General features: G+C 51.7%; 1 protein-coding gene across 1 annotated transcript; it reads right to left on the reverse strand.

Annotated features, from left to right (window-relative positions):
• Positions 1–1,034: 1,034 nt before the first annotated feature.
• On the reverse strand, positions 1,035–27,825 carry LOC138754725 (chloride intracellular channel protein 1-like). Its single transcript, XM_069919476.1, is given in 7 exon segments — positions 1,035–1,376; positions 3,310–3,491; positions 5,135–5,244; positions 5,333–5,415; positions 5,417–5,465; positions 7,904–8,013; positions 27,615–27,825. Coding segments are annotated over 7 exon segments (732 nt in total). The 5' UTR covers positions 27,651–27,825; the 3' UTR covers positions 1,035–1,214.

Raw genomic sequence — 27,825 nt, forward strand, 5'->3', positions numbered from 1 at the left:
CCCCCCCCCCACCTCACCAATGGGAACTAACTAACCTGCCTCTATCTTATCTATGCCTTCCGTAGTTTCTATAAGATCCCCTCTCATTCTTCTAAATTTGAGCAAGTTCAGTCCCACAGCTCGAATGGGCTAACCCGTTCACTTCTGGAATCAATCCGGTGAACCTCCTCTGGATCACCACCAAAGAGCTCGCTGTTATTTAAAAACATGCATCCCCTCCTCACTCTAGTGTTGATGGGAGATTTATTAACCTTTTATTCCAGTGGCCGGAGGCAAGTTGTGCCGCAAGCAGGTACCCTCTGGCTGAAGAAATTCCTCCGCATCTCTGTTCTAAGTGGTCGCCCTTCAATCCTGAAGTCTTAGACCAGCAGTTCTCAACCTTTTTCTTTCCACTCATATACCACTTTAAGTGATCCTGATGCCATTGGTGCTCTGTGATTAGAAAGGATTGCTTAAGGTAGGATGTGGGTGGAAAGAAAAAGTTTGAAACCACTGTTTTAACCGTCCCTCGTTGACTCGTTATGTGCACGGGTTCAGAACTCCAAAGGAAATGGGCCAATGACAATTTTTCTCAAGCAAAATATTTCAGTCACAATTGGGGCTAGAGCAGTGATTCTCAACCTTCCCTTCCCACTCACATCCCACCTTAAGCAATCCCTTAAAGAGTACTGATGGCCTAGGGATTACTTAAAGGAAGGAAAAAGGTTGAGAACCACTGTTCCGGACTCTCCCACCGTGGGAAACAACCTTTCCACATCTACTCTGTCTGCACCTTTCAACATTCAAAATGTTTCAATGAAGATTCCTCCCCCCCCCCACTCCCATTCTCCTAAATTCTAACAAATACAGTCCAAGAGCCTGACAGATGCTCCTCATATGATAACTCTTTCAATCTATGTTAGCATTGGAAAACAGTGGGGGGGGGGGGGGGGGAGAGAGGGGAGAGAGAGAGAGAAGAAATTGTTCCATTGACCCTCACATCAAACCATTCCAGATAACATTCTAGTCTTGTTTCCAAGGCAAACTCAAAAACATGACGTCTCATAAATATTTATTTTGAGGAAAGCAAATAAAAAGAATTTGACAACTGAATTCTGGAGAGATAATACTTTTTCAACCAAAAGGAAAGATTCAAATGATTGTACTGTGTATAGTGGTCGGATCGGACTACAAGTCAGCGCCAAGCTCTCCAGGCACCCCAAGGGCGAGACACTTCACTGGAGAGGCTTGGCAACCATAGCGTAAGCGAGCTCGATCTCTTCCTCCTTCGGGCAGGTGTTGGCAAACTCCTCGCAGGCGTTGGCGCTCCGCAGGTACCTCCAGATGCCCGTGAGCTGCTGAGGGAACTCAAATCCTCGGTACTTCCGGCAGACGACCTGGTGGGGTGGCGCGGCAGAGGAGAAGACGATTAAAGACCGAGAACTGCTTTCAGAATCACTCAGCGCGAGGTAAAGGGGTGCAACAGCTCAATGCTAATTTGTGGGTCAAAGGGCCTGGACTGTAACATTCTATGGTCAGGCTCTTTGGTAGAAGGAATAAAAGTGCAGATTATTGTTTGGATTATGAGAAAATTCAACTTGGAGGTTGCAAAGGATCTGTACACTTAAATTTAGACATAAAGCACGGTAACAAGCCCTTATGGTCCACGTGCCCTGAGCTGCCCAATTACATCCAAATGACTTACAAACCCCCTCCCTCCCCCTCCCCGGAATGTTTTGAAGGAAACCGGGGTCCCCAAGGTGGGTAAGCCCATGCAAGCACGAGAACATACAAACTTCTTACAGACTGATGAGCAGGATTTGAACCCCGGTCCCAGTTGCCGTAACAGTGCGCGTTGACCGCTGCACCCTCAGGTGCTTGGGAGTCCTCGTGCAGGATACCCCAAAGATTGAGTCGGTGGCAAAGGAGGGAAATGTACTCATAACTAGAGGAGTAGGAAATACAAGAATGGGGATGTGATGCTGAAGCTTTCTAAGGCACTGGCGAGGCCTCGGTTAGAGGACGAGGTACAGTTTCGGGTGCCTTATTTAAGAAAGGATGTACTGGCATTCACGAAAATGAAGGGGGGGGAACATCGTAGAAGCATTTCGGATGTTGAAAGGCCTGGACAGAATAGATGTGGTATCCCACGGTGGGGGAGTCCAGGACAAGACGGCACAACTTCAGGATTGAAGGGTTCCCAATTAATACTCATCTTTAGCCAGAGAGCAGTGAACCTCTGGAATTTGCTGCCACAGATAACTGTGGAGGCCAGGTCGCTGGTTATATTTAAGGCTAAGTTTGATAGCTGTCTGAGTAGATTTCCCCAGGGGAGGCCCATTTTGAAACAACTTTGCAGTGGATCAAAGGGACTGAGTGGGAGAATGGATCAGCTCATGATGGAATGGCATAGAAGGCTCGACAGGCCACATGGTCTACTGCTCCTGTCTAAAAGCAGAGCAATGCTGGTAGCACTCAGAGATGCAGAGGTTTGGGCCGCTGTCTTACGCCTCCAGCGGCCTTGCCTCTAGTCTTGCGCAAGTGAGAGCGCACGCTCGGCTCATACGCACTCCCTACATGGTAGGCCGGCTGTCCGGTGCAATGCAGAGCTGTGGTCCCCTGGAGAAGATCACATAATCTTAGGAGAAAGTACAGTACCTTCCCTCAGATTTGGAAACCTCATTGGTGCACAGTCTTAGGGGGTACAGCCCTGCCTCATGGACTAGCCCCATCCCATCCCAATCGGTGGGGGGGGGGGGGGTGGGGGTGGGGGGAAACGAGCAAGGAAGGTTGGAGAGGAAAACTGCCACAACAAACCCGCACATCCCTGATTTCTGTTTTAAACCTTTGTTGTGTGAGTCTTAAATGTCAGTTGTTATGTGGTTCTGTTGTGCATGGCAACGGGGAGTGGTGGGGTGGGGGGGAGGGAGGGGTGGGAAAAAAAAAACAGGGCTCGAAGTTGTACAGAAACAATGATGGTAAGTTTTGATCAAAATTGATCAGTGTATGAGTTTGAAAACTGATAAATAGTCTAAAATAAAACCAGAGATTAAGAGTGAAAGGGGAACTTCACACAGAGAGCGGTGGGAGTGTGGAACGAGCTGAAGTGGTGAATATGGGCTCAATTTTAATATTTAAGAGAAATTGGAACAGGTACGTGGACGGGAGGGATGTGTTCAGTAGGACTTGGCAAAATAATAGTTCGGCACGGACTAGAAAGGCCTGTTTTCTGTGCTGATAAGTTCCAGGGTTTTCTCATCTCAGTCCCCAGGCAACTGCAACCGGCCCCACAATAGTAACAGACCCACGGCGGCCAGTGGTGTCGTTTACCTGCACGATGTGGAGTTTGGGTAGGAGATTACAGTCAGCCAGGGTCAACTCGTTGCCATCCAGAAACTTCCTGGTGGATGTGCTGATGTCCTCGGTGCTGTCCTGGTCGATCTCCTCGGGCAGGGGTGTGTTCAGGTACTCATCGAGCTTTGCCAAGGATTTCAACAGCCCCTTCTCCAAGGCTGGCACAGGGAGAAGGTAAAAGTCACGTCACACCGACCTGACTGGCTACAGCTTGGTGGTCACCTGACAGCTGGGAGTTCGAACTCTTTCCACCCCATAATCCGACCCAACTCTCACTACACCCCGCTGTGCTCTAGGTGGGTTCTCCCAGAGGAGGTAGAGGGGCCAGAGCCTTTGATCTTTGGAGCGCAGCAGCCTAAGAGGAGAACCTAGAGGTTTACAAAATCACGAGCGGTTGATTGTGGACTTCAGGAGGACACAAACTACTCAAAGGGAGTGGAGAGGGCCAACAAATTCCTGGGAGTCAGCATCTCTGAGGATCTGTCCTGAGGCCTCCATCTTGATGCAATCACGAAGAAGGCTTGCCAGCGGCTATGCTTTGCAGGGAGTTTGAGGAGATTCGGGACGTCACCGGAAACCACTCCGGGGCACCGTGGAGAGCTTTCTTCACTGGTACAGAGGTGCCAGTGCATAGGTCAGGAAAAGAAACTCCACTGTTAACTCGACCAGTGCCAACACGGGCACCACTCTAGTGAGGACATCTACAAGAGGCAATGTCTTAAGAAATCAGCCTCTCTCCTCGAGGACCCCCAGGCCGTGCCCTCTTCACTCTGCTACCAGCGGGAAGGAGGTGCAGGAGCCTGAAAATGAGCACCCAGTGGCAAAAGGGCAGCTTCTTCCCCTCCGCCATCAGATTCCTGAACTGGCAAAGAAAAACTAGACACCACCTCACTATCTCTCCTATTTTCTTGCAATTTTTGTTTTATTTCTGAAAAGCAATTTGATGCATACGTGCACTGCCGCCAATTTTCATTACGTTTCTTGGCAATAAATTCTGATCTTGGAGGGGCAGCGGCGAGGTAACCAGCTTAGCCTCTTATAGGGTGGGGGCATGTAAAATGAGATGGCTTGGATTTCGGGTTGGAGGAGCAGGGATTAACGAGGGCACCTTCTCCACACTGAAAAAGATTTGTCTGCGGAACTAGGTGCCCGAGGAAGTGATAGAGGTAGGTGGGACTGTAACATTTAGAAGTCGCTTCGTGGATAGGAAGGTTTAGATCAGGAGTGGGCAACCTTTTGCTTTCCACCCACACCTCACCTTAAGCAATCCCTTACTAATCACAGAGCACTGATGCGTAGGATCACTTAAAGTGGGATGTGAGCTTTAAAAAAAGGTTGCCCATTGCTGGTTTAGATCTTAACCGTGCACGCACACAAGAGGATCAATGGTCAGCATGTTTAAGGTGGGCTTACAGTTCTGTGATACTCCGTGCCAGATGTCTCAGGGGGAGCCCACAACCATCCGCTCCACCCCACCGGCCTGGAGAACTCCACAACCCTCTCTTGCCCCCCCCCCCCCCAACCCCGGACTGCAGAACCGCGTGACCTTCAGGTCCACCAGAGAACTCCGCCACCCTCTTACAAGAGGATCCCCACCCTCCTCCCCGGGGAAACCCACCACCCCTCCCCCCCCCCCGGAGGGGGAGAACACCGCCACACTCCCAACCCACAGAACCCCACCACCCCTTCCTCCCTCCCCACTGGAGGACCCCCCACCATCTTCCTCCCTGGAGAACACCACCACTCTCCCAACCACCCTACCCTCCACCCGCCCCACGCCCCCGGGGTGTGACACACTTACAATCATTCAAACCGGGATTGGAGTTCTTGATGAAGGCAGCAGAGAACTTAGAGAAGACATTGTTCCCAGCAGTGTTGGATTCCGGATTCTTGGCTGCCAGGCGGGGATACCTGAAGGAAAGAGCAACTTCAGCCTGGATCAACAGCAAGGAGGGCAAATGCTCAGTCAACCCGTGCAGTGTCGGCGTTCAGCACGTACTTGGGGGGGCAGAGGTTCTCCTCCAGAAACTCCTCAATTTTGTTGGTGTCCGTCTTCACCTCGTTGTCAAACAGCAGGAACGGGCGGCTGAGCTCCCGGTGCCAGATTCTTCAGGAACTCGTTCTCAAACTTCCTAAATCCAGGCCATTCAGGAGAAGAAGGAAGCAGAGTTCGAGGTTAGGGACAGCGGATCCACTCTCCAGCCCAGCCAAGCACCAGAGGAAGTGGCCGTCGGCCACCGAGTGGCCTTGGGCCTTGCATCTCTGAAGGCACGCAGAAGGCAGACAGGCCGAAGGTCCTCCCGGGATTCCAATTTGGATCGCAAGAGGCCAAAAGCCACCAGATCTCTATGCCCCCTCCAGGACAACAGGAGTGTCGCTCTAGGGCTGGGAGAAGGCACATTACCACAGAAGTGGGGCCTCCATCCTGAACCTCCACCAACCATCCACCACTGCCAGTTACCCTAATCCCACCTCAACCCCATTCCCCACCCCCACAGATTCTGAACCCTTACCCACATACCAGGGCCGACCAACCTCCACCAGGGCCAACCAACCTCCGACGGCAAACTTATCTGCCAACCCGCACGTTTCGTTGTGACGCGGGAGAAACCACAGGAAGGGGTTTGGGGGTCGATGCAATCCCAAAGAGGGCTCGCCAGTGGCTATACTTCGGGAGGAGTTTGAGGAGATTTGGTACGTCACCAAAGACGCCTGCAAATTTCTACAGGTGTACAGAGGGCGGCATTCAGACCAGTTGCACCACTGTCTGGGACAGATGTGCCAACACTCTAGACAAGAAAAGGCTACAGAGAGTTGTTAACTTGGCCAGCACCATCATGGGGACCAGACTTCACTCCATCGAGGACATCAGTGTCTTAAGAAAGCATAAGCAAATCCCAAGCGCAGGTTCAAGGTGAGAGAGGAGGGTTTAAAGAGAGGGAAGTCCAGATCAGGAACCAACAGTCAGAGGAAACTGGTACAATTTCACCGTTCAAAAGACTTGGGAGCGATGTATTTTTAAAAAAATTTAATTCTGAGAATACATCACAGTAACAGGCTCTTCTCTCCATGTGGTCCCCTCTTCATCAGAGAGGCTGGATGCAGACAGCGAGATCACTTTGTTGAGCACCTCAGCAGTGTCCGCAGCAATAGAACAGATCTCCCAGTGGCCACACACTTTAATTCCCCGAACCTTGCGGACCTGTTTGTCCACGGTCTCGCGCACAGCCGGACCAAGACCACTGCAAATTGGAGGAACAGCACCTCATCTTCCATCTGGGCCCCCTCCGACTGGACGGCACTAACATCAACTTCTCTGGCTTTCGTTAAACCTCTCTCCCCCCTCCCTCCCCGCCATCTTCTTCTCTGTATCTCCTTTCCTCTCGCTTTGCCCTACCCACCCCTCCGCCTTGCGTGGAGCCAAAATCAATTCTCACCATTCTCTTATCATATTCCTTTTGTCTGCTGGTCTGGACGTCTCCCCCTCCCATCCTATCCCCTTTCTTTCCCCAGGATCAGACTCTGTTTCTTCACTCATACCTGAAGCCAGGCTCAGGCCCAAAGCATCAGGCTCTGGACGCTGAGCTCCCCCGACATTTTCTTGTTTTGTCACAGGCCAGTGCGCCCAAGTGTGACCAATTAACCTACTAACCCGTATGTCTTTGGAGTGTGGGAGCACTCAGAGGAAACCCACGCCGGGCACAGGTGAGAACGTACAAACTCCTACGGACAGTGCAGGATTCGAACCTGGGGTGCTGTTAGCATTGCGCTGTCCACATGCTGGATAGGATAGGAAGGCAGTTCACGGAGCAAATGCAGGCAGATGGGTCTGTTACACAGCTGCGATCTGTCCCTCTGGGTAGAGAGTCCATGGTGGCATGGAAGGAGATCCGGGGGGTGAGGGAACAGCAACCTCACTGGGCTCCAGGTTCACTACGTCCATACTGGAGGGCAGCGTGGATCGGAAAGATCACCTGGCCCCCATAGCCCCTGCTCCCAATTCGGACGTTCATATCTAACCCACCCACCCCCACCCCCACCCCCTCAATCTCGGAACGTCCATGTCTCGTGTTCAGAAGGGCAGGCATTGGTGGAAAGGGGAGGGGCCTTGGCATAAGCGAAATGAAAATAAAAATGGGCTCTTCATTGAGGAAAATTTAGAGGAGACATCATGGGTACGTTTTCTTTTAAATACAGAGTTGTGGGTGCCTGAATTCCTTGCTAATAAGGCTGGTGGTGGAGGCTGGAAGTTGTGACCTCCTGCCCAAGACTGTCCCACCATGGGAAACACCTATTATACCTACTCTGTCCGCGCCTTTCAACATTCAGAATGTTTCATTGAGATCCCCCCCCCCATTCTCCTAAATTCCAATGAGTGCAGGCCAAGACCTGAAAAACACTTCCCTTTCAATCCTGGAATCATCCCTGGTGAACCCTCTCCAACATTCTTTCTTAACGAGGAACCCAAATTGCTCACAATAGTCCAGGTGAATTACGAGCAAAGCCAATCCCCACCCCTTCCCCAGTTGTTTTCTGGTGCCCTGGATTACAGTCCCCACATTTTACTGACCTCTTCATGTCTAATGTGGTGACGTTGAAGGTGACTCCCTTGAGCCAGAGGACCATGAAGAGGCGCTGAGAGAAGGGGCAGTTGCCGATACTTTGCCCATCGCTGCCGGCCTGTCAGAGGGAGGGGAGAGGGGGAAGGAGAGAGGGAGATGGGGAAATAGAGGGGGAGAGGGAGGTGGGGGAAGGAGAGGGAGGTGGGGGAAGGAGAGGGGGGTGGAAGGGAAGGAGGGGGTGGAAGGGAAGGAGAGAGGGGTGGGAGGGAAGGAGAGAGGGGTGGGAGGGAAGGAGAGGGGGGTGGGAGGGAAGAAGAGGGGGGGTGGGAGGGAAGAAGAGGGGGGGTGGGAGGGAAGAAGAGGGGGGTGGGAGGGGGAGGGGGGTGGGAGGGAAGGAGAGGGGGGTGGGAGGGAAGGAGAGGGGGGTGGGAGGGAAGGAGAGGGGGTGGGAGGGAAGGAGAGGGGGGGTGGGAGGAAGGAGAGGGGGGTGGGAGGGAAGGAGAGGGGGGTGGGAGGGAAGGAGAGGGGGGTGGGAGGGAAGGAGAGGGGGGTGGGAGGGAAGGAGAGGGGGGTGGGATGGAGGGAGAGGGGGGTGGGAGGGAAGGAGAGGGGGGTGGGAGGGAAGGAAGAGGGGGGTGGGAGGGAAGGAGAGGGGGGTGGGAGGGAAGGAGAGGGGGGTGGGAGGGAAGGAGAGGGGGGGTGGGAGGGAAGGAGAGGGGGGTGGGAGGGAAGGAGAGGGGGTGGGAGGGAAGGAGAGGGGGTTGGGAGGGAAGGAGAGGGGGTGGGAGGAAGGAGAGGGGGTGGGGAGGGAAGGAGAGGGGGGGTGGGAGGGAAGGAGAGGTAGGGAAAGAGAGGGAGGGGAGAAAGGTGGGGGGGGGGGAGAAGAAGAGTGAGTAAGGGGAGACAATCCAAAAAGCATCAAATCAGAGGAGTGAACTTCCATCCGAACCCACGGCCCCACGCACCCCTCACCCAGAGGAGATGCCAACTCAGACCCAAGCCCCTCCGAAATAGAGCCACAACATCCTCCACCCAAAGCGAGCACCATCTTTAGCACTGCTGCCCGTGGAGCATGCCTTCTTAAACAGTCACTGGAGTATGAGATTACAGAGAGTGCGTGGACATTTTCACACAGACACTGAACTAGTTAGCGCCATAACATCGGAATTGTACTGTGTACCTCACGGGCAGCAAGTCTCCTCCAACAGCAACGTGAAAACGAACAGTTTGCAAGCTGGGCACTTAATTTACAAATATTCAAGAGGACCTCTTTGGGACCATGAGGAACGACCAACCTCCACTGCACGTTAATAGTTTGGTAGTGGGTCAGTGGAGAGCACCAAGTTCTTCAGAGACCCCTCTCTCTCCACCTGCACCACCCCTCTCTGTACCTCACCCCCTTCTCTGTACCTCACCCCCTTCTCTGTACCTCACCCCCTTCTCTGTACCTCACCCCCTCTCCACCACCCCTTCCCCTCTCTCCACCATCCCCTCCCCTCTCTCCACCATCCCCTCTCCTCTCTCTACCACCTCTCCTCTCCCTTCCTCCTCCCTCTCTCTCTCCCCACCTTCCCCCCCACCTCTCCACTTCACCCCCTCTCTCTCTCTCCCCTCCCCCTCTATGCAAAAAAAATCAGTGAGGACCCCCTGTCACCTTTCAGCTGCCCCCGTCTTGTACAAACCCTCCAAGACGTGACTATTTTTTCAACAATAACATTATCCATTTTAATATTTGCATATGCATAGTCTGCAATATGCATTGTTTCTAGGCGTCATGTCTATAAGTATGTTTGCACTGAGGACCGGAGAAGCGTTTCGTTGGCTTGTACTTGTACAATCAAATGATAAATAAAAATGCAGGGGGAAAAAAAATCGGCAGGTCTCCCTCAGCATCCAGAGGAAGTGAAAGGCAGTCGATGTATCAGGTCAGAGGCCCTGAATTTTATTTTAACACCCTATCGGCTTATGGACAGATGTCTGAAACACGATGCTCAGGTAGCCCAGGGTGTGCCTGAACTAGCACGGTGGGCAGTCCATTAGGTGATTCAATAAGCTCATTGTAGGGATGAGAGCAGCTAAGGAGATTGATGAATGGGATCCTGTAACCTTAGCCGCTTATAAATGAAACGAGTAAATTATTCTGAAAAATTTATACATATTTAATTTTTAATGTAGACATGAACCACAGTAACAGGCCCCTCCGGCCTGTGCTCCCGTGCCGCCCAAATTGACCCCCCCCCCATGCATTTCGAATGGTGGGAGGAAACCCATGCGGACACGGGGAGAGCGAACAAACTCCTTACAGATGGCACCGGGTTTGAACTCAGGTCACTTGCGCTGTAACAGCGTTGCGCTAAAGGCCAAGCTAACCGTGTCACCCAATATATTTATTTTCTGTCTTGATGTACTGTAAAACCCTGGAATTCAAGCAAGTGGCATCCTCAATCAACTGACTGTTGGGGGGGGGGGGGGGGGAATTAAATGCAGAAAATAAGTAGGTACAAATACAGAAGTTTAAAATTGGCGTGCCTCTATCGTTAGTCAAGCAACACTCAATCTCAACCATCTGGAAAATTTGCTTACCAATCCCCATAGGTGTCGAATGCCAGGGGTTATACTGTTTAGATAGGTAATTATGTGCTAAGTATTATGGTCCGGAGGCAATGAAGCTCTTGACCATGAAGCCTACACCAGATAGGCGTCGTTCATCCGAAGGCTTGCCAGACCAGTAGAGTGTGTAGCCCGCGCCGCGTTCTTGGAGGCTGCCTACATCTGCCAGGCGGACTTCACTGAGAGCGGCTATGTCGATGTCAAGTCTGAGGAGTTCATGTGCAATGAGGGCAGACTGACGTTCAGGTCGGTGGCTGTCAGCCTTGTCTAGCATGGTTCTGATGTTCCAGCATGCTAGCTTGAGTTTGTGAGCATCTTTTGAGGGGGAGGACGTGGAGGGGAGGACGTGGAGGGGGAGGACGTGGAGGGGGAGGACGTGGAGGGGGAGGACGTGGAGGGGAGGACGTGGAGGGGGAGGACGTGGAGGGGTGAGGACGTGGAGGGGGAGGACGTGGAGGGGGAGGACGTGGAGGGGGAGGTGGTAAGGAGGGGGAGGACGTGGAGGGGGAGGACGTGGAGGGGTGAGGACGTGGAGGGGGAGGACGTGGAGGGGGAGGACGTGGAGGGGGAGGACGTGGAGGGGGAGGACGTGGAGGGGGAGGACGTGGACTTGTCCTCGGGCCTGCGCAAAGGAGCTTTTAGGTGGAGTGCAGTGCGCGCAGTACTGGCCCCACCCTTTACACCCATGGTTCGTGTGCCGTGGCCAAGCAAGCTGGGACGTGGCAGCGAGGTCCTTGGGTCGTAGGTTTTATATCGGAGTGGCCTTCTCCTATGCAGGTTTCTTACCCGGGCTGGAGGGGCCTGCCTCCCCTCCTAGGTCGGTCCATACTGCCCGGACCGGGGCCGAGGCCGCCGCAGCTCACCCTGTGCCTGGACTGGGGCCGTCGCCTCCCACTCTCTGCCCGGATTGGGGCCTCCGCCTGCCTCACTCGACCGAGGCCGGGGCCGCCGTCTCCCCCTTGCTCCTGCCCGGATCGGGGCCGCCGCCGCCTACCCTTCGCCCGGACCGGGGCCGGGGCCGCTGCTGCTCTCCCTGTGCCCGGACTGGGGCCGCCGCCTCCAACTCTCTGCCGGGACCGGGGACTCTGCCTACCTCACTCGACCGAGGCCGGGGCCGCCGTCTCCCCCTTGCTCCTGCCCGGATCGGGGCCGCCGCCGCCTACCCTTTGCCCGGACCGGGGCCGGGGCCGCTGCTGCTCTCCCTGTGCCCGGACTGGGGCCGCCGCCTCCAACTCTCTGCCGGGACCGGGGCCTCCGCCTGCCTCACTCGACCGAGGCCAGTGCCGCCGTCTCCCCCTTGCTCCTGCCCGGATCGGGGCCGCCGCCGTCTACCATTCGCCCGGACCGGGGCCGGGGCTGCTGCAGCTCTCCCTGTGCCCGGACTGGGGCCGCCGCCTCCCACTCCCTGCCCGGACCGGGGCCGGGGCCGCTGCAGCTCTCCCTGTGCCCGGACTGGGGCCGACAGGCCTCTCAGACCGAATCATGTCCATGCGACTCCCCCTTCAAAACAAGCGTCACATCACCCTCATCATTGTCTATGCTCCAACCCTCCAGGCGGAACCAGCAGAAAAGGACAAGTTCTACACCGACCTGCGCAACCTCATCCAACGCACCCCTACAGCCGACAAGGTTGTCATCCTGGGCGACTTCAACGCTCGTGTCGGCAAAGACTCAGAAACCTGGCCAGGAATCCTGGGCAAGCATGGCGTCGGCAAGTGCAACGACAATGGGCGCCTCCTGTTGGAGCTCTGCGCAGAACAGCGGCTCATCATTACAAACACCCTTTTTCAGCAGAGGGACAGCCTTAAGACCACCTGGATGCATCCCCGATCCAAACACTGGCACCTCCTGGACTACATCCTGGTGCGAGAAAGTGACAAACGAGATGTGCTCCACACCAGGGTCATGCCTAGCGCGGAATGCCACACTGACACCGGCACCGGCTGGTTCGCTGCAAGCTCAACCTTCACTTCAAACCAAAGCCCAGGAACAATAAAGCCCCCAGAAAGAGGTTCAGTGTTGGAAACCTGCAGTCAGACGAAGCGAGAGGAAACTTCCAGGCAAACCTCAAAGCAAAGCTCGACGATGCAACCCGCCTCATGGACCCGTCCCCTGAAACCCTCTGGGATCAGTTGAAGACTACCATACTGCAATCCACTGAAGAGGTACTGGGCTTCTCCTCCAGGAAAAACAAGGACTGGTTTGACGAAAACAGCCAGGAAATCCAGGAGCTGCTGGCAAAGAAGCGAGCTGCCCACCAGGCTCACCTTACAAAGCTGTCCTGTCCAGAGAAGAAACAAGCCTTCCGTCGCGCATGCAGCCATCTTCAGCGCAAACTCCGGGAGATCCAAAATGAGTGGTGGACTAGCCTCGCCAAACGAACCCAGCTCAGCGCGGACATTGGCGACTTCAGGGGTTTCTACGAGGCTCTAAAGGCTGTGTACGGCCCCTCACCCCAAGTCCAAAGCCCGCTGCGCAGCTCAGACGGCAAAGTCCTCCTCAGCGACAAGATCTCCATCCTCAACCGATGGTCAGAACACTTCAAATCTCTTTTCAGTGCCAACCGCTCAGTCCAAGATTCCGCCCTGCTCCAGCTCCCTCAACAGCCCCTAAGGCTAGAGCTGGATGAGGTTCTCACCCTGGATGAGACATATAAGGCAATCGAACAACTGAAAAGTGGCAAAGCAGCAGGTATGGATGGAATCCCCCCCAGAGGTCTGGAAGGCTGGCAGCAAAACTCTGAATGCCAAACTGCATGAGTTTTTCAAGCTTTGTTGGGACCAAGGAAAACTGCCTCAGGATCTTCGTGATGCCACCATCATCACCCTGTACAAAAACAAAGGCGAGAAATCAGACTGCTCAAACTACAGGGGAATCACGTTGCTCCCCATTGCAGGCAAAATCTTCGCTAGGATTCTACTAAATAGAATAATACCTAGTGTCGCCGAGAATATTCTCCCAGAATCACAGTGCGGCTTTCGCGCAAACAGAGGAACTACTGACATGGTCTTTGCCCTCAGACAGCTCCAAGAAAATTGCAGAGAACAAAACAAAGGACTCTACATCACCTTTGTTGACCTCACCAAAGCCTTCGACACCGTGAGCAGGAAAGGGCTTTGGCAAATACTAGAGCGCATCGGATGTCCCCCAAAGTTCCTCAACATGATTATCCAACTGCACAAAAACCAACAAGGTCGGGTCAGATACAGCAATGAGCTCTCTCATTAACAATGGCGTGAAGCAAGGCTGTGTTCTCGCACCAACCCTCTTTTCAATCTTCTTCAGCATGATGCTGAACCAAGCCATGAAAGACCCCAACAATGAAGACGCTGTTTACATCCGGTACCGCACGGATGGCAGTCTCTTCAATCTGAGGCGCCTGCAAGCTCACACCAAGACACAAGAGAAACTTGTCCGTGAACTACTCTTTGCAGACGATGCCGCTTTAGTTGCCCATTCAGAGCCAGCTCTTCAGCGCTTGACGTCCTGCTTTGCGGAAACTGCCAAAATGTTTGGCCTGGAAGTCAGCCTGAAGAAAACTGAGGTCCTCCATCAGCCAGCTCCCCACCATGACTACCAGCCCCCCCACATCTCCATCGGGCACACAAAACTCAAAACGGTCAACCAGTTTACCTATCTCGGCTGCACCATTTCATCAGATGCAAGGATCGACAATGAGATAGACAACAGACTCGCCAAGGCAAATAGCGCCTTTGGAAGACTACACAAAAGAGTCTGGAAAAACAACCAACTGAAAAACCTCACAAAGATAAGCGTATACAGAGCCGTTGTCATACCCACACTCCTGTTCGGCTCCGAATCATGGGTCCTCTACCGGCACCACCTACGGCTCCTAGAACGCTTCCACCAGCGTTGTCTCCGCTCCATCCTCAACATCCATTGGAGCGCTTTCATCCCTAACGTCGAAGTACTCGAGATGGCAGAGGTCGACAGCATCGAGTCCACGCTGCTGAAGATCCAGCTGCGCTGGGTGGGTCACGTCTCCAGAATGGAGGACCATCGCCTTCCCAAGATTGTGTTATATGGCGAGCTCTCCACTAGCCACCGTGACAGAGGTGCACCAAAGAAAAGGTACAAGGACTGCCTAAAGAAATCTCTTGGTGCCTGCCACATTGACCACCGCCAGTGGGCTGATAACGCCTCAAACCGTGCAACTTGGCGCCTCACAGTTTGGCGGGCAGCAACCTCCTTTGAAGAAGACCGCAGAGCCCACCTCACTGACAAAAGGCAAAGGAGGAAAAACCCAACACCCAACCCCAACCAACCAATTTTCCCCTGCAATCGCTGCAACCGTGTCTGCCTGTCCCGCATCGGACTTGTCAGCCACAAACGAGCCTGCAGCTGACGTGGACTTTTTACCCCCTCCATAAATCTTCGTCCGCGAAGCCAGCCAAAGAGAAAAAAATTATGGTCCGGAGAGACACCATTTCATCTGGTAGTCAGATGAGAATGAACTCGAACGAAAGAAATCAAATCTATATTATTTTCGAGTTTGGAAGAGCGGGGAGTGAGAACACAGAACGACCAAAGGAATTCTCACATTCACTAAACATTTATTTACTTGTATAGTCCTGCATTTGCATTACCTGTCTGTATGTGTGTTCTGACTGGTTGTGCGTCTGCGTGTTTTGCACCCAGGACTGGAGAACGCTGTTTTGTCGGGTTGTACTATCGGATGACAATAGGCGTGACTTAAGGGGTGACCTCATTGAAACCTGTTGGATTGGTATGAGAAATGTGAGGGGGGTGTGGGGGGGGGGAAGTGTTGAACCAGGGAACATAAATTGGGGGGAGAGGTCATTAAATCAGAGTTTCTCCTCACAAAGGGTGATGGATATCTGGAATACTCTCCCCCGGAATCGTGAGGGCTGAATCATTGTGTACAGAAAACCTTCAGCACAGTACAGGTCCTTCGGCCCACAAAGTTGTGCCAAACATATCCCTACTCAGTAGAAAATACTGAGCTTCCCCGTAACCCTAAGCTCCATTCATCCATGCAAAAGTCTCTTAAAAGACTCTATCGTATCCACCTCCACCACTGGCAGCCCATTCTACGCACTCTCTGCGTCAAAAACATACCCTCCGACATCTCCTCAGCACCTTAAACCGTGTCCTCTTGTGGCGACCATTTCAGCCCCTAGGGAAAAGCCCATGACAATCCTCACGATCAACGCCTCTCATCATCCCTCCCACCTCTATCAGGTTACCGCTCGTCTTCCACCACTCCAAGGAGAAAAAGCCGAGTTCACTCAACCTGTTTTCATAAGGCATGCTCCCTAATCCAGGCAACATCCTTGGGAATCTAAATTTAGACCTACAGCACAGTAACAGGACATTCTGGCCTCATGAGTCCGTGCCGCCCAATTTGCACCCTTTTAACCTGCAACCCCTGTTATGTTTGAACAGTGGGAGGAAACTGGAGCCCCCCCACCCCAGGGAAAGCCCACGCAGACACGGAGAGAGCATACAAACTCCTTACAGACAGTGTGGGATTCGAATCCAGGTCCCAATCACTGGTGCTGCAATGGCGTGCCGCTAACTGCTGCACCAACCGGGCCACCTTTTCTGCACCCTTTCTATGACTTCCACACCTGTCTGAGGCGACCAGAATTGAGCAGAGCACTTCGAGTGGGGTCTTAACAAGGAAAATAGAACCTTTCATGGACACACCATCGAGGATTCATTGGTCGTGGGGAACTGGCATACAGAATTATCAGCCGGGATCACACTGAATGGTACGATGGATTTAGAGAGTCAGTCACAGCCACCGATTGATCTGTGGAGCATTTCCCCCGTATTCTATAGTTATTTCATTATTCCAGCACCTACACGGTGAAGTTCATTCTTGGGTGCTGAATGGAACAGTGAGGTACAGAGGTTTAGGGGTTAAGAGTGAAAATGGAGAAGTTTGGGGGGGGGTTGCCACAGTTGGGGCAATGCTGCTACAGAGAGGGGTTCAAACCCTGCGCCATCTGCAAGGAGCTTGTATCTTCTCCCCGTATCTGCATGGGTTTCCTCCCGGGGGGGTTTGTAGGTCAATCAGGCGGCACGGGTTAGTGGGTCGAAACGGGCCTGTACTGTTTGGTATGTATACGTTTTAAAACTTTAGATTGGTGGGAATGAAAATGAGCTGAAGTGACGAACAACGGGCCCGATTTGAACGACCATGAAAAAGTCTGGGTAGGTACATGGAGAGGAGGGATATGGATTGGTGCAGGTGAGTAAAGCCGAAGGGGCCTGTTTCCATGCTCTAATGTTCTATGGTTCTGATGGGAGGGGGTTCAAGATGGAGGAGAAATGCTAACTTTAGGCTGTACCGTACAAGAAAATAAAGAATTAGTAAACTGCGGATACCTTTCATGGAAATGGGCACGATCTTCCCTGATTTAACAGACGACTAGTAATGCGCCCCCACTTTTACAGCACCAGTGACTCGGATTTGAATCTGGTGCTGATCAAAAGGAGCTTATACCGTATTAATTAGGTAACACAGGTGTGTTTGGGCAGTGAGGGCTGGAAGGACAGGCTACAATGCTGTTTCTCAGAATTAAATTGTACCAACTCCCCTGGTCGCAGTGACAGGGGTAAATTAAACAAAGATTATGTTTCCAGAATGGCATCCTTGGATCGGGTGATAAACATCGCAATCAAATTACCCTGCAAATCCCCTGAGAAGGTACGGAGCGATTCAGGACCACAAAAGGCATCAACGAGAGGGGGTGGGGAGGAGGGTGGTTGGGATATGACAATTGTGAATTTCTTGCTAAAGTTCTGAACGTTTTCTTCCCCCCACCCCCACCCCCCCACCACCGGTACTGATGTTCAAAAGGTGACGGCCACAGATCAAGGGTTAGGCACCTCCAACAAACAGGGAGACCAGCACCCAACAGGTCAAAGTCAACCGCGCCTTTTTTCTGCATCACTCTCTGAAGCTGCAAGGTATGAAATGTGGCAGAACAAGAACTCCCTCGTGTCCTTCTGACTGGATTTTAAATGTTTTCATTTTTAAAAAATTTAGACATGAAATTCTAACTTTTGTCTACCGTGAGGCAGAGTCGCCACTTCGTCCAGCGCCACTCACAGAAACCTACAGCACCTCGTGTTCCTGGGGTAGTCTCCCTTCCAGGCCTGAGCCTGCTTAGTTTCTGAGATCAGACAATCTCGGGTGTATTCAGGCCATTAGGCTCTGAGAATGCAGTAACAGGCCATTTCGGCCCACAAGCCCATGCTGCTCAATTTACACCCAATTAACCTACAATCCCTGGTACATTTCTGAGAGTAGGAGGAAACCGGACAAACCAAAAAAGGAGTACACGGTAAATAGTCGGGCACTGAGGAGTGCAGTAGAACAGATAGATCTGAGAATACAGATATATAATTTCTGGAAGGTGGATTCACAGGTGGACAAGGGTTGAAAAGAGGTTTTGGCATATTAGCCTTCATAAATTGAGTACAGGAGCTGGAATGTTACGGTAAAGTTGTACAAGACCTTGGTGAAGCCAACTTTGGAGTACTGTGTGCAGCTTTGGTCACCGAACCTCAGGAATGATATCATTAAGATTGAAAGAGTGCAGAGAAGATTCATTCGGATATTACCCAGACTTCAGGAACTGAGTTACAGGGAAAGGTTTTAGAGATTAAGACTTTATTCCCTGAAGCATAGTAGAATAAGGGGAGATTTGATTGAGGTATTTAAAATTATGAGGGGACAGACAAGTCGGCTTTTCCCACTGAGGGTAGGTGAGATACAAACCAGAGGACTGAGTTAAGGGTGAAAGGGGAAATGTTTAGCGGGAACTTCTTCCCACTGAGTGGTGGGGGTGTGGAACGAGCTGCCAGCTAAACTGGGCTCAATTTTAACTTTTTAAGAAGAATTTGGACAGGTGCATGGATGGGAGAGCTAAGGAGGGCAATGGACTGGGCACAGATCAGTGGGATTAGTCAGAAAAATGGTTCGGCACAGACGAGAAGGGCCAAAAGGACCCATTTCTGTGCTGTAATGTTCTATGGTTCTACAGAGGCCCACGTGGCCAGAAGAAAGACAGGGTTAATTCCTTCTAACCCCGTGACGAACCACAAAGGGCAGCCAAAGGGGGTGGATAAGTATTATCTGATGCCTTACACCTTTAATGCAATACACCTGACTCAGAACAAACATTACACACATGGGTGGGGTGAACTGATTATTGTCACATGTACAGAGACCCAATCAAAAGATCTGTTTTGCGAACTATCCAGACAAGCTAAACTGTGCTTGAGTGTAGCAGATGGTGCAATAGTCAAGGAAAAATAAGTCAGAGAGGGGTAGGGTTACGAAGTTCGGGATGTTGAGATTATTAAATTGTGTCAGCTTTTACCAGCAAGGGGGTCCATTCAAGAGCCCAATAACAGCAGGAAGGAAAGTGTCATTAAATGCAGAGATCGGTGTTTGCAAGCTGGTGGAATAGTAGGTATGAACTTCACTGGAGACTGTTGGAAGACCCTACTTCATTACCCCCGGAGACTTGGGTCTGACCCTGACCCATCCCCACAGTGTCTGCCTCTGCCACATCCCTATCATACTTTTATTCCTGCTATTCCCCGCGAAGTGTCACGGCCCAAAGTGTTGTCCAGCTATTGCCTTCCACGGTGGGGGGGGTCTACTCCAGTTTTTCCTGGCGCTTGCAGTCGTCTCCGTTTCCCTGATTGGTTTGGCTCTCCGTAGAAAGTGACCCACCTTTTCCAGGTACCGCCTACCCTGAACGGTAACATCCAGCACGTACTTCTCCAGATGCAACCTGACCTGTGCCATTTCTAACGGTGTGGGTCAGTGCTAAGCTATTACTCAAGATCATAAGAAAAAGGCATAGGAGTCAGTTATTCGGTCCGTTGAGTCTGCTCCACCATTCAATGAGATCACGGGCGATCTGATGGTGCCTCATTTCCACCCACCTGTCTTCCCCCCCCCCCGCTCCCATTAATTCCCCTACTATGTAAAAATCTATCCAACCTTGTCTTAAATATATTGACCTTCTCTGCTTGAATGGGCAGTGAATTCCACGGATTTCCCACCATCTGGAAAAGCAGTTCCTCTCATCTCCATCCTAAATCTACTCCCCTGAATCTTTGAGCTTATGTCCCCAGGTTCTGGTCTCCCTCTCACCAATGGAAATAACTCACCAATTTCCATCTTTAAATTAAACGTTAAATTTAGACATACAGCACAGTAACAGGCCATTTGAGCCTGTGCTGTCCAATTTTCACCCCATTAAGCTAAGCCCCCAATACGTTTTGAATGGTGGGAGGAAACCGGAGGCCCCCAGGGAAAATCCACGCAGTCACGGGGAGAACGTGCAAACTCCTTACAGACAGCGCGGGATTCGAACCAATGTCCGGGTCCCGATCGCTGGATTGTGCTAACCACTACGTCAACTGAGTCACCTTTAAAATTTGTCTGTGCAATTCATAATTTTATACATTTCTTTCAGTTCCCCTCCCATTCTTCTAAATTCCAGTGAGTACAGTCCCAGATGACTCAAACTCTCCTTGTAGGCCGATCCCTTCATCCCAGGAATCAATCTCCTCTGCACCACCTCCCTAATAGCCTGAATACACCTTGGATTGTTTGATCTAGGGAAGCTAAGCAGGCTCAGGCCTGGTTTGGTACTTGGAGGGGAGACCGCCCAGGAAGGAACATCAGCCGCTGTAGATTTCTGAGAGGCACTGGACAAAATGGCGACTCTCTGCCTTACGGTAAACCAGCGGTTCTCAACCATTTCCTTTCCACTCACATCCCACTTTAAGTAATTCCTCTGCCATCGGTGCTCTATGATGAGTAAGGTGGGATATGGGTGGAAAGAAAAGGTTTGAAGACCACTGTTTCAATCGTCCCTCATTGACTCGTTATGTGCATGGTTTCAGAACTCCAAAGGAAATGGGCCAATGACAATTTTTCTCAAGCAAAATATAATTGGTCTAGAGCAGGGGATTCTTAACCTTCCCTTCCCACCTTAAGCAAATCCCTCACCGATGGCAGAGGGATCACTTCGAGTGGGACATGATTGGGAAGGTTGAGAACTACTGTGGGAGACTGAACCCCGCACATTACATTCTAACTTGAAGTGTTACTTGACAATGATGGAACCTTCTACCCTTCCTCAAGTAAGGAGACCCGAAGTGACGCAGTACTCTGGACGTGGCCTCATCGAACCTCCCTGCTCCGAAATGCAGCACCTGAGCCCTATCTGTACATTCTCCCCTTAAATCCCAACATGAGGTTATTTGGACTGGAAGGGCTGATTTCTATGGCAGTACATCTAACTTAAAATGTTTAACTGCAGAGTAACTTCCTTCTTGTGTTTTCCCCCCCCCTCCCCCACTCGTCCTACCAGCTGAACCATCCGGAGAATGCACTCATCGTGAGATTGCATAAAACAGAGCAGCGCATGGGTCAGTAGACCCTTCCACTGCACCGAGCGCTGGCGAACCAAACGGAGATTTCCACCTGCACCTGATCCACATCCCTGAACCCCGCACATTGGCGTGTCCAGCTGGAAGCCACATGTCTTGCATCTGTTTCCACCACTACTCCCGTTCAGGCACCTGCCACTCAATGTATTTAAAAAAGACCCTTGCCTTTAAAAACCACCTCTATGGGAGGGGCTCGGAGTAGTGTTGAAGAACGGAGAAGTGTTGAAGAACGGAGAGGTCTTAGGGCCAGTATCTGTACGACACTCATAGCTGCTATACAGGGTCAGAGCATTGAAGGCCGTCAGAGTGTTGGGGCCACTAGACCCTACAAGGCCTTTGTTAGACCCCACTTGGAATAATGTGTTCCTTCTGGTCATCTCACTACAGGAAGGTAGGATGTGGATTACTATAGGGTGGCATGACAGATTATATTTTTATATGTATACAGATATGCATTTAAAAGTTAAATTATGGGGATTTTTTTAAGTTAGGTCACACACAGACACAACACTTCAAAACAGATCTCATTTAAAATGCCAGAGCTCTGCTCAAGCCAGACAGTGCCTTTGCAAAAACTTTGAGGATGCCTATAAGGACTTCACAGGCAGGTGATAATTGGACATGCTGTGGAGTAATGGATTATTGTTTTAGAAAAGCAACATATGCACGAACTCAAAAGATTGGGTCTGATGCCACAGTCATAGTTCAGTTTGATGTTCTAAGAGGGTCATGTGGTCTTCTGGGGGGGGGGGGGGAGAGAGAGAGAGAGGGAATTCATTTCTATAGTTCACCAACAGCAGCAGCTGGAACTGGAACAGGACAAGCTGGCAATAATCTTTCACTTGAAATAAGGGAAACAGAAAGGAACTCTGCAGTGACCTGAAAGAAAGAGGAAAATCCCGATGGGGGCAAGTTTCTTCGGCAAGACACGGAAGTGGCTGATCAGAAAGGATCAGTTGTCGGTGCCAACAAGCAACAAAGCTCGCTCTGAAAACCGACAAGAACCTTCCTGAGGCGGTAACCATTTATCTTTCAAGCACCAAGGCCTGGTGAAATTCACAAATGTTAAATTCTGTGCACAGTATAAGAATTGCCTGAACTTGGAGGAGTGAGAAGTGAGATTGGACTGTGAATCAAAGAACTTTTCGCACGTACGCACGCACGCCCGCAAGCTTAAAATTAGAAGGGGTTTAAGTTAATAGTAACAAGTTAAAGTTTGATCCTGTTTTAATGTTTAAAGATGATTAAAAGCAATTTTTGTTTAAATATCTATTTGTCTTGATGAATTTCTATTGCTGCTGTGTTTTAAGGGAGCCATAGACACAGACAATGGTGAGAATGGCTGCTGTGAAGAGGGTGCAGATGAGATTTACAAGGAATGGGGACAGGAATGGAGAGCACACCCCATGAGAGCAGGCGGAGTGAATGTGGTCCTTTTCTCCTTGGGGGCCACAGAGGATGAGGGGGGCGACCCGATACAAGATGATGAGGCGTCGATGCTTTCCTCCCGACCCCCCCCGCCCGGCTAAAACAAGGGGACGTAATTTTAAGGTGTTTGGAGTAAGTATGGGTGGGGGGGGGGGGAAGGGCGCAGGTTTTTTCCATACGGAGAGTGGTGGGTGCATGGAATGCACTGCCGGCAACGTTAGTAGAGATGGGTGAAATAGAAACTTTTAAGAGACAATTTAGAGAACAAGGAACCGAGAGGAAGGGTATGTGTTTAGAATAGGTGACTGGCACAACACTGTAGGCTGAAGGCCTGTGCTGTAGATTTCTGTCTTACATCTTCTTTAAACAACCTCCTTTACTTTAAACACACCTCTGCCAACATGTGCTGAATGAAGCAACAATGATGGGTTGCACTACAGAGAAGAGGTGGAAAATCTCACGATACAGTGCGAAAGTAACAACCCGAGGCTCGTCATGGACAAGACGAAGGAGAGGATCATGGGCTTCAGGAGGACAGGAACGACCACCCTCCGCTACACATCAACAACTCTGTATCGGAGAGAGTGGAGACACCAGGTTCCCTGGAGTTCACTCAACTAGTGACTTATCGTGGACACTCCACATCTCCTCACTTGTCAGGAAGGCCCAACAGCGACAGCCACTTCCTGGGCCAAGGCCACCATCATGTCTACCTTCTATAGGAGCCTCTATCGAGAGTGTCCTGGCCGGCTGCATCACAGTGTGGACACGGTTGCCGTGGAGAGATGGATCGGAGGTCAATACACAGGACCATAAGAGCGGCAGAGAGGATCCCTGGAGTCTCCAGCCCCTTCCCCAGCGACGTGTGTGTATCGTATATGTATCGTGTGTGTTGTGTGTGTGTGTGTATGTGTGTGTGCGCGCGCGTGCATCGAGGACCGGAGAACGCAGTTTCATCGGGTTTGCACTTGTACAGTCAGATGAGAATAAACTTGACTTGATGTGCCTTGTAGATTTCAAGAAAACAGAGAGATGAACAGACAGAATGCCAGGACAACTCTCCCTTGGAGAGGAATTCAGGGGAGATTTCATGATTTGCCAGTATCATGAACCATTTCAATAGTTTAGTTATTTACTCTGTTTCCATTGGCAGAACTCCCAGAAACACATCATTGAAGACGACTGTAAAAAGGAAGAGAGAAAATTGCTTTGGTCGCGTAATCAGAACACGCAAGGCCGTTGGGAACTGATTCAATGGTGGCTTTCTCAGGAGAGGGTTGACACGAGAAAGAATCCAAAACAACGAGCTTACGTGAAAGTGTGGGGCTAGTCCAGTGGCTCTCGGCCTTTTTCTTTCCACTCACACCCCACTTTAAGTAATCCCTAAGCCATCGATGTTTAGTAAGGGATTGCTTAAGGTAGGATGTGGGTGGAAAGAAAAGTTTTGAAACCCACTGTTTTAATCATCCCTAATGGACTTGTTATGTGCACGGTTTCAGAGCTCCAAAGGAAATGGACCAATGACAATTTTTCTCAAGCAAAATAGTTCAGTAACAATTGGGTCGAGAGCAATGTATTTATCTGGCTGTACATTCACAGTCCCACAAACGTGCTCGCCAAGATTCTACCACTTACTGGCTCAGCCCGAAGCAAAGTTTTTTCCACCCAGAGAACGTACAACCTACATAAAGAGCGAGCAATGATGTCTGATGGAAACATGGTGGCTGCGAGGCAGCTGTTCTACCTGAGCGGCGCGCATGTCTTTACACCATGCCACACGTCCTGTCTCTCTTTGCGCTGGGAAGCCGGCTGACTGCATAAAGGACTCACCGGTCCAGTTTTTTCTTCGGTTCAGTGTGAACAAGCAAGCCGGTTCCAGGGACGGGCCGGGGTACACAGCAACAACGCAGCTTTTCAGTGTAAAAAGGGTAGCAGTCTCTTAAATGCCCCTAATGTTTCAGCCTCCACCACACCCCCCCCCCCCCCCCCAGCAAGGCAGATCGCACCCACATTAGGCCTCCTTGATATTAATACCTGCTTTTTAATCACACACCACTCGATGTTAGAATCCTAAACTGCCATATAACTAGATTCGAGGTTTAAGGTTATGAGATTTAAAGAGGAGAGAGTTTATTGTCAAACACAGATAGACAATCCTTTATCCGGAACCCTTGGGGGACAGTGTGTTCAGAATTTCAGATTTTTTCCGGATTTCAGAACAAAGGGCAGCTGCCCCAGATTTAAGCCCACCGTATCCATCCCCACCCCCTTCCAGTTGCGCTGCCGTCTCCTCCCCCTGCCCGCCCGAGTCGTGCGGCTGTCTCCCCCTCACCCGCCCGAGTCGCACTGCCATCTCCCCCCCTTGCCCGCCTGAGTCGCGCTGCCATCTACCCCCCCTCGCGCCGCCGAGTCGCGCTGCTGTCTCTTCCCCCGCCACCCCACTTTGCCGGTTTTTGGTGCTTTCCGGATTTTAGATATCCAGATAAAGGATTGCGTACCTGTAATACAATGAACAAAAGCTCCAAAATTCTTAATGATCACTCAAGCTCCAAAAAATACACCAATAAATAATGTTGGAACTTAATTTACCACTTGGGGGGGGAAAGAAAAGGTGATAAATACAAATTACTTGAGCAGCGCGGTCGGGGTGGCTGTGAGCGCCATGCTGTTCCAGTGATTGGGACTCGAATCCCGCGTGGCCTGTATGGAGTTTGTGCGTTTTCCCCTGGCTGCTTGGGGTTTTCCCCCAGGTTTGGGGCTCCAGTTTCCTCCCTCCCTTTGAAACGTACTGAAAGGGGTGGGATGGTTGAGGTCAATTGGGCCGAAAGGACTCGCTATCGTGCTACGTGTCTAAATTTAAAAAGGATAAGATCTTCACAGTTGCAGCTTCTACAAAATATAGAGTTTTGCGGGAAAAAAAATGTGATATTACAACAAACCAGCATTTCCCAAACTGGGTTCTGAGGAAGAAATGGGTAGGAACAACCAGGGGCTGGGATAAATATTTTTAGCTGCCAGAGCTCACCAAAAAATGGCGATGAGGTGCCAGAGTGGCAATAAACTATACCAGTAATAACTGCTTTTCTTACAATCACTTTTCACCGATATCTTTAAATCGCTGTGTATCTGCGACAGCAGCGAGCAGTTGCCTCGACCCCAACAAAACAAAATGGTGCCATTTTCAACCAATGAGACTCGGATTTCTTCTGGCGCAAGGCTGGCCACATGTGTGCAGTACTGCTGGAATGGCTTTTGCAGACTCTCCGTTCTTCCCTCCACCGCCTCCCCCCCATGAGGTTGGTGTGGGAACTGGTGATGGCATGCGCCAGAATAGTATTGGTCGGGACCGGGGGCCTACATCGACCGGAAGCGTCGGTATGCCTGCAGTGGGGGTCACTGCTAGAGGCCGCAGTGGCTGCAGCACTGAGGACAAGTGGAATTTAGTGACGTTGCTATCAGAAGCTTGGGGCCGTGGGCCGGGATGCAAACCCACGTGAGAGGCATCAGAGGCTCTGGGAGATCTGGCCTGTGGGCGGCTGGGGATGGGTTGGAAACACATTGATGGTGGGCATTTGGGGTCAGGGGGTGGTGAGTGATATCTGTATTTAGGATTTGGTTAATTATTCAGCTGAAATAAAATCAAATTCTGAAGAAATGGGATTTTGCAAGCACTACCGTTAAAGAAAAGTAATTTTAATTTAGACTCAACTGTGCTCAAATCGGAAGTTGACGCCATTCTACATTCGCTTCGTAACTACACAGTTCTGCCATTTCCAAGTGCTCCCCCAAAGGGTGCCACCAAATAAGAAGTTTGGGAAGATAAGTGAGGTGGAGGTTGACAGGAGAAAAATGTTCTTCACCAACAGAGAGAGAAGGAAGGAGAGAAGGTTCACGTGCAGAGCTTGAAACGGAGAGGCCAGTCACCTCTTTCAAAAGTTAACAGGATGATCACATCCCGCTCTCTCTCTCTCATATCCTCCAGGAGCCCATGCAAATACAAGACTTGATTCACTCCCTAGTGTTAACTGTGTCAAGCATGAATAATATTAAAAGAGGAACTTAACCCTTGTCATGAAGTGGGTAGTGGGGGTGGGGAGAGTGGCATGCTGCAGAATCCTTTCTCCAACCCATCTCACCCTGAAGCTGAATATACTTGGTGGGTGGGGGAAGAGAATGCAAGCGGCAAAGGGGAGGGGAGGATGAAGGGGGAAAGAGAGAGGTGGAGGGAGAGGGGAAAAGAGAGGTGGAGGATGAGGGAAAGGGGAAAAGAGAGGTGGAGAAAGAGGGAAAGGGGAAAAGAGAGGTGGAGAAAGAGGGAAAGGGGAAAAGAGAGGTGGAGGACGAGGGAAAGGGAGAGGTGGAGGACGAGGGAAAGGGAGAGGTGGAGGACGAGGGAAAGGGAGAGGTGGAGGAAGAGGGAAAGGGAGAGGTGGAGGAAGAGGGAAAGGGAAAGGTGGAAAGAAGGCAGGGGGAAAGGGGGGGGAGAGAGAGAGGTGGGTGGAGGAAGGGGAAGAATGAGGAGGGAAGGGGAGAAGGCAAGAGGCAAATTGAGAAAAGACTGAACAAAGAGGGATACATCACACATGAAAATCGAGACACGGGGCAGATACAGGAAATGCCTTGACGGTGAAAGCTGAAAAGTTTAAAAATGTGTAGGGCGGGTTATTTTACACGGTGGAAGCTGCCGGTCGCGGTTGGAGACAAGGACTAGAGGAGGGGGGGGGTGAATGATCCTGGGCAGGGCGAGACTCACACAAAGGGATGAGGGGGCTTCCCGAACCGGGTCGGTCGCTCCCGGGAAGCAGGGGGCTTTTCCAGCCGAAATAGAGGGTTTAACGTCCCCAAAGCCACAAGTTGGCGCAAAGTTGCTGCGGAGGTGATCCGGGAGCGGCCGGGACTGGCCCCGAGAGAGTCCTCCCCCACCCCCCCCCCCCCGGGACCGGCCCGAGAGCCTCTCCCTCCCCCCCGGGACCGGCCCGAGAGCTTCTCCCTCCCCCCCCCCCCCGGGACCGGCCCGAGAGCCTCTCCCTCCCCCCCGGGACCGGCCCGAGAGCTTCTCCCTCCCCCCCCGGGACCGGCCCGAGAGCCTCTCCCTCCTTCCCGGGACCGGCCCGAGAGCCTCCCCCCCCCCCCCCGAAATTGACCAGCGGCTCAAGTTGCCACCCCCCTAGTCCCTCACGTCCTCCTGCCTTCGGCCGGCGCCTCCTTTACCTTCACGAACAGCTCCACTTGCTTCTCGTCAGCCATTTACTAGATGGAGGGGGGGGGGGGGGGGAGAAGAGTTCCCTTCGGACAGACTTTCGCTCCGAGGTGCCGCCGCCGCCCGGCTGCTGCCCCCCTGTCCCGCAACAAGATCGCGGCCGGATCCAAGCCGCTTCTTTCGCTCCTGACCCCACCCAGGAAGTTTGAAAGGCGGGACCCC

This window comes from Narcine bancroftii, chromosome 2, assembly GCF_036971445.1.
Source record: "Narcine bancroftii isolate sNarBan1 chromosome 2, sNarBan1.hap1, whole genome shotgun sequence".
NCBI classification, from domain to species: Eukaryota; Metazoa; Chordata; class Chondrichthyes; order Torpediniformes; family Narcinidae; genus Narcine; species Narcine bancroftii.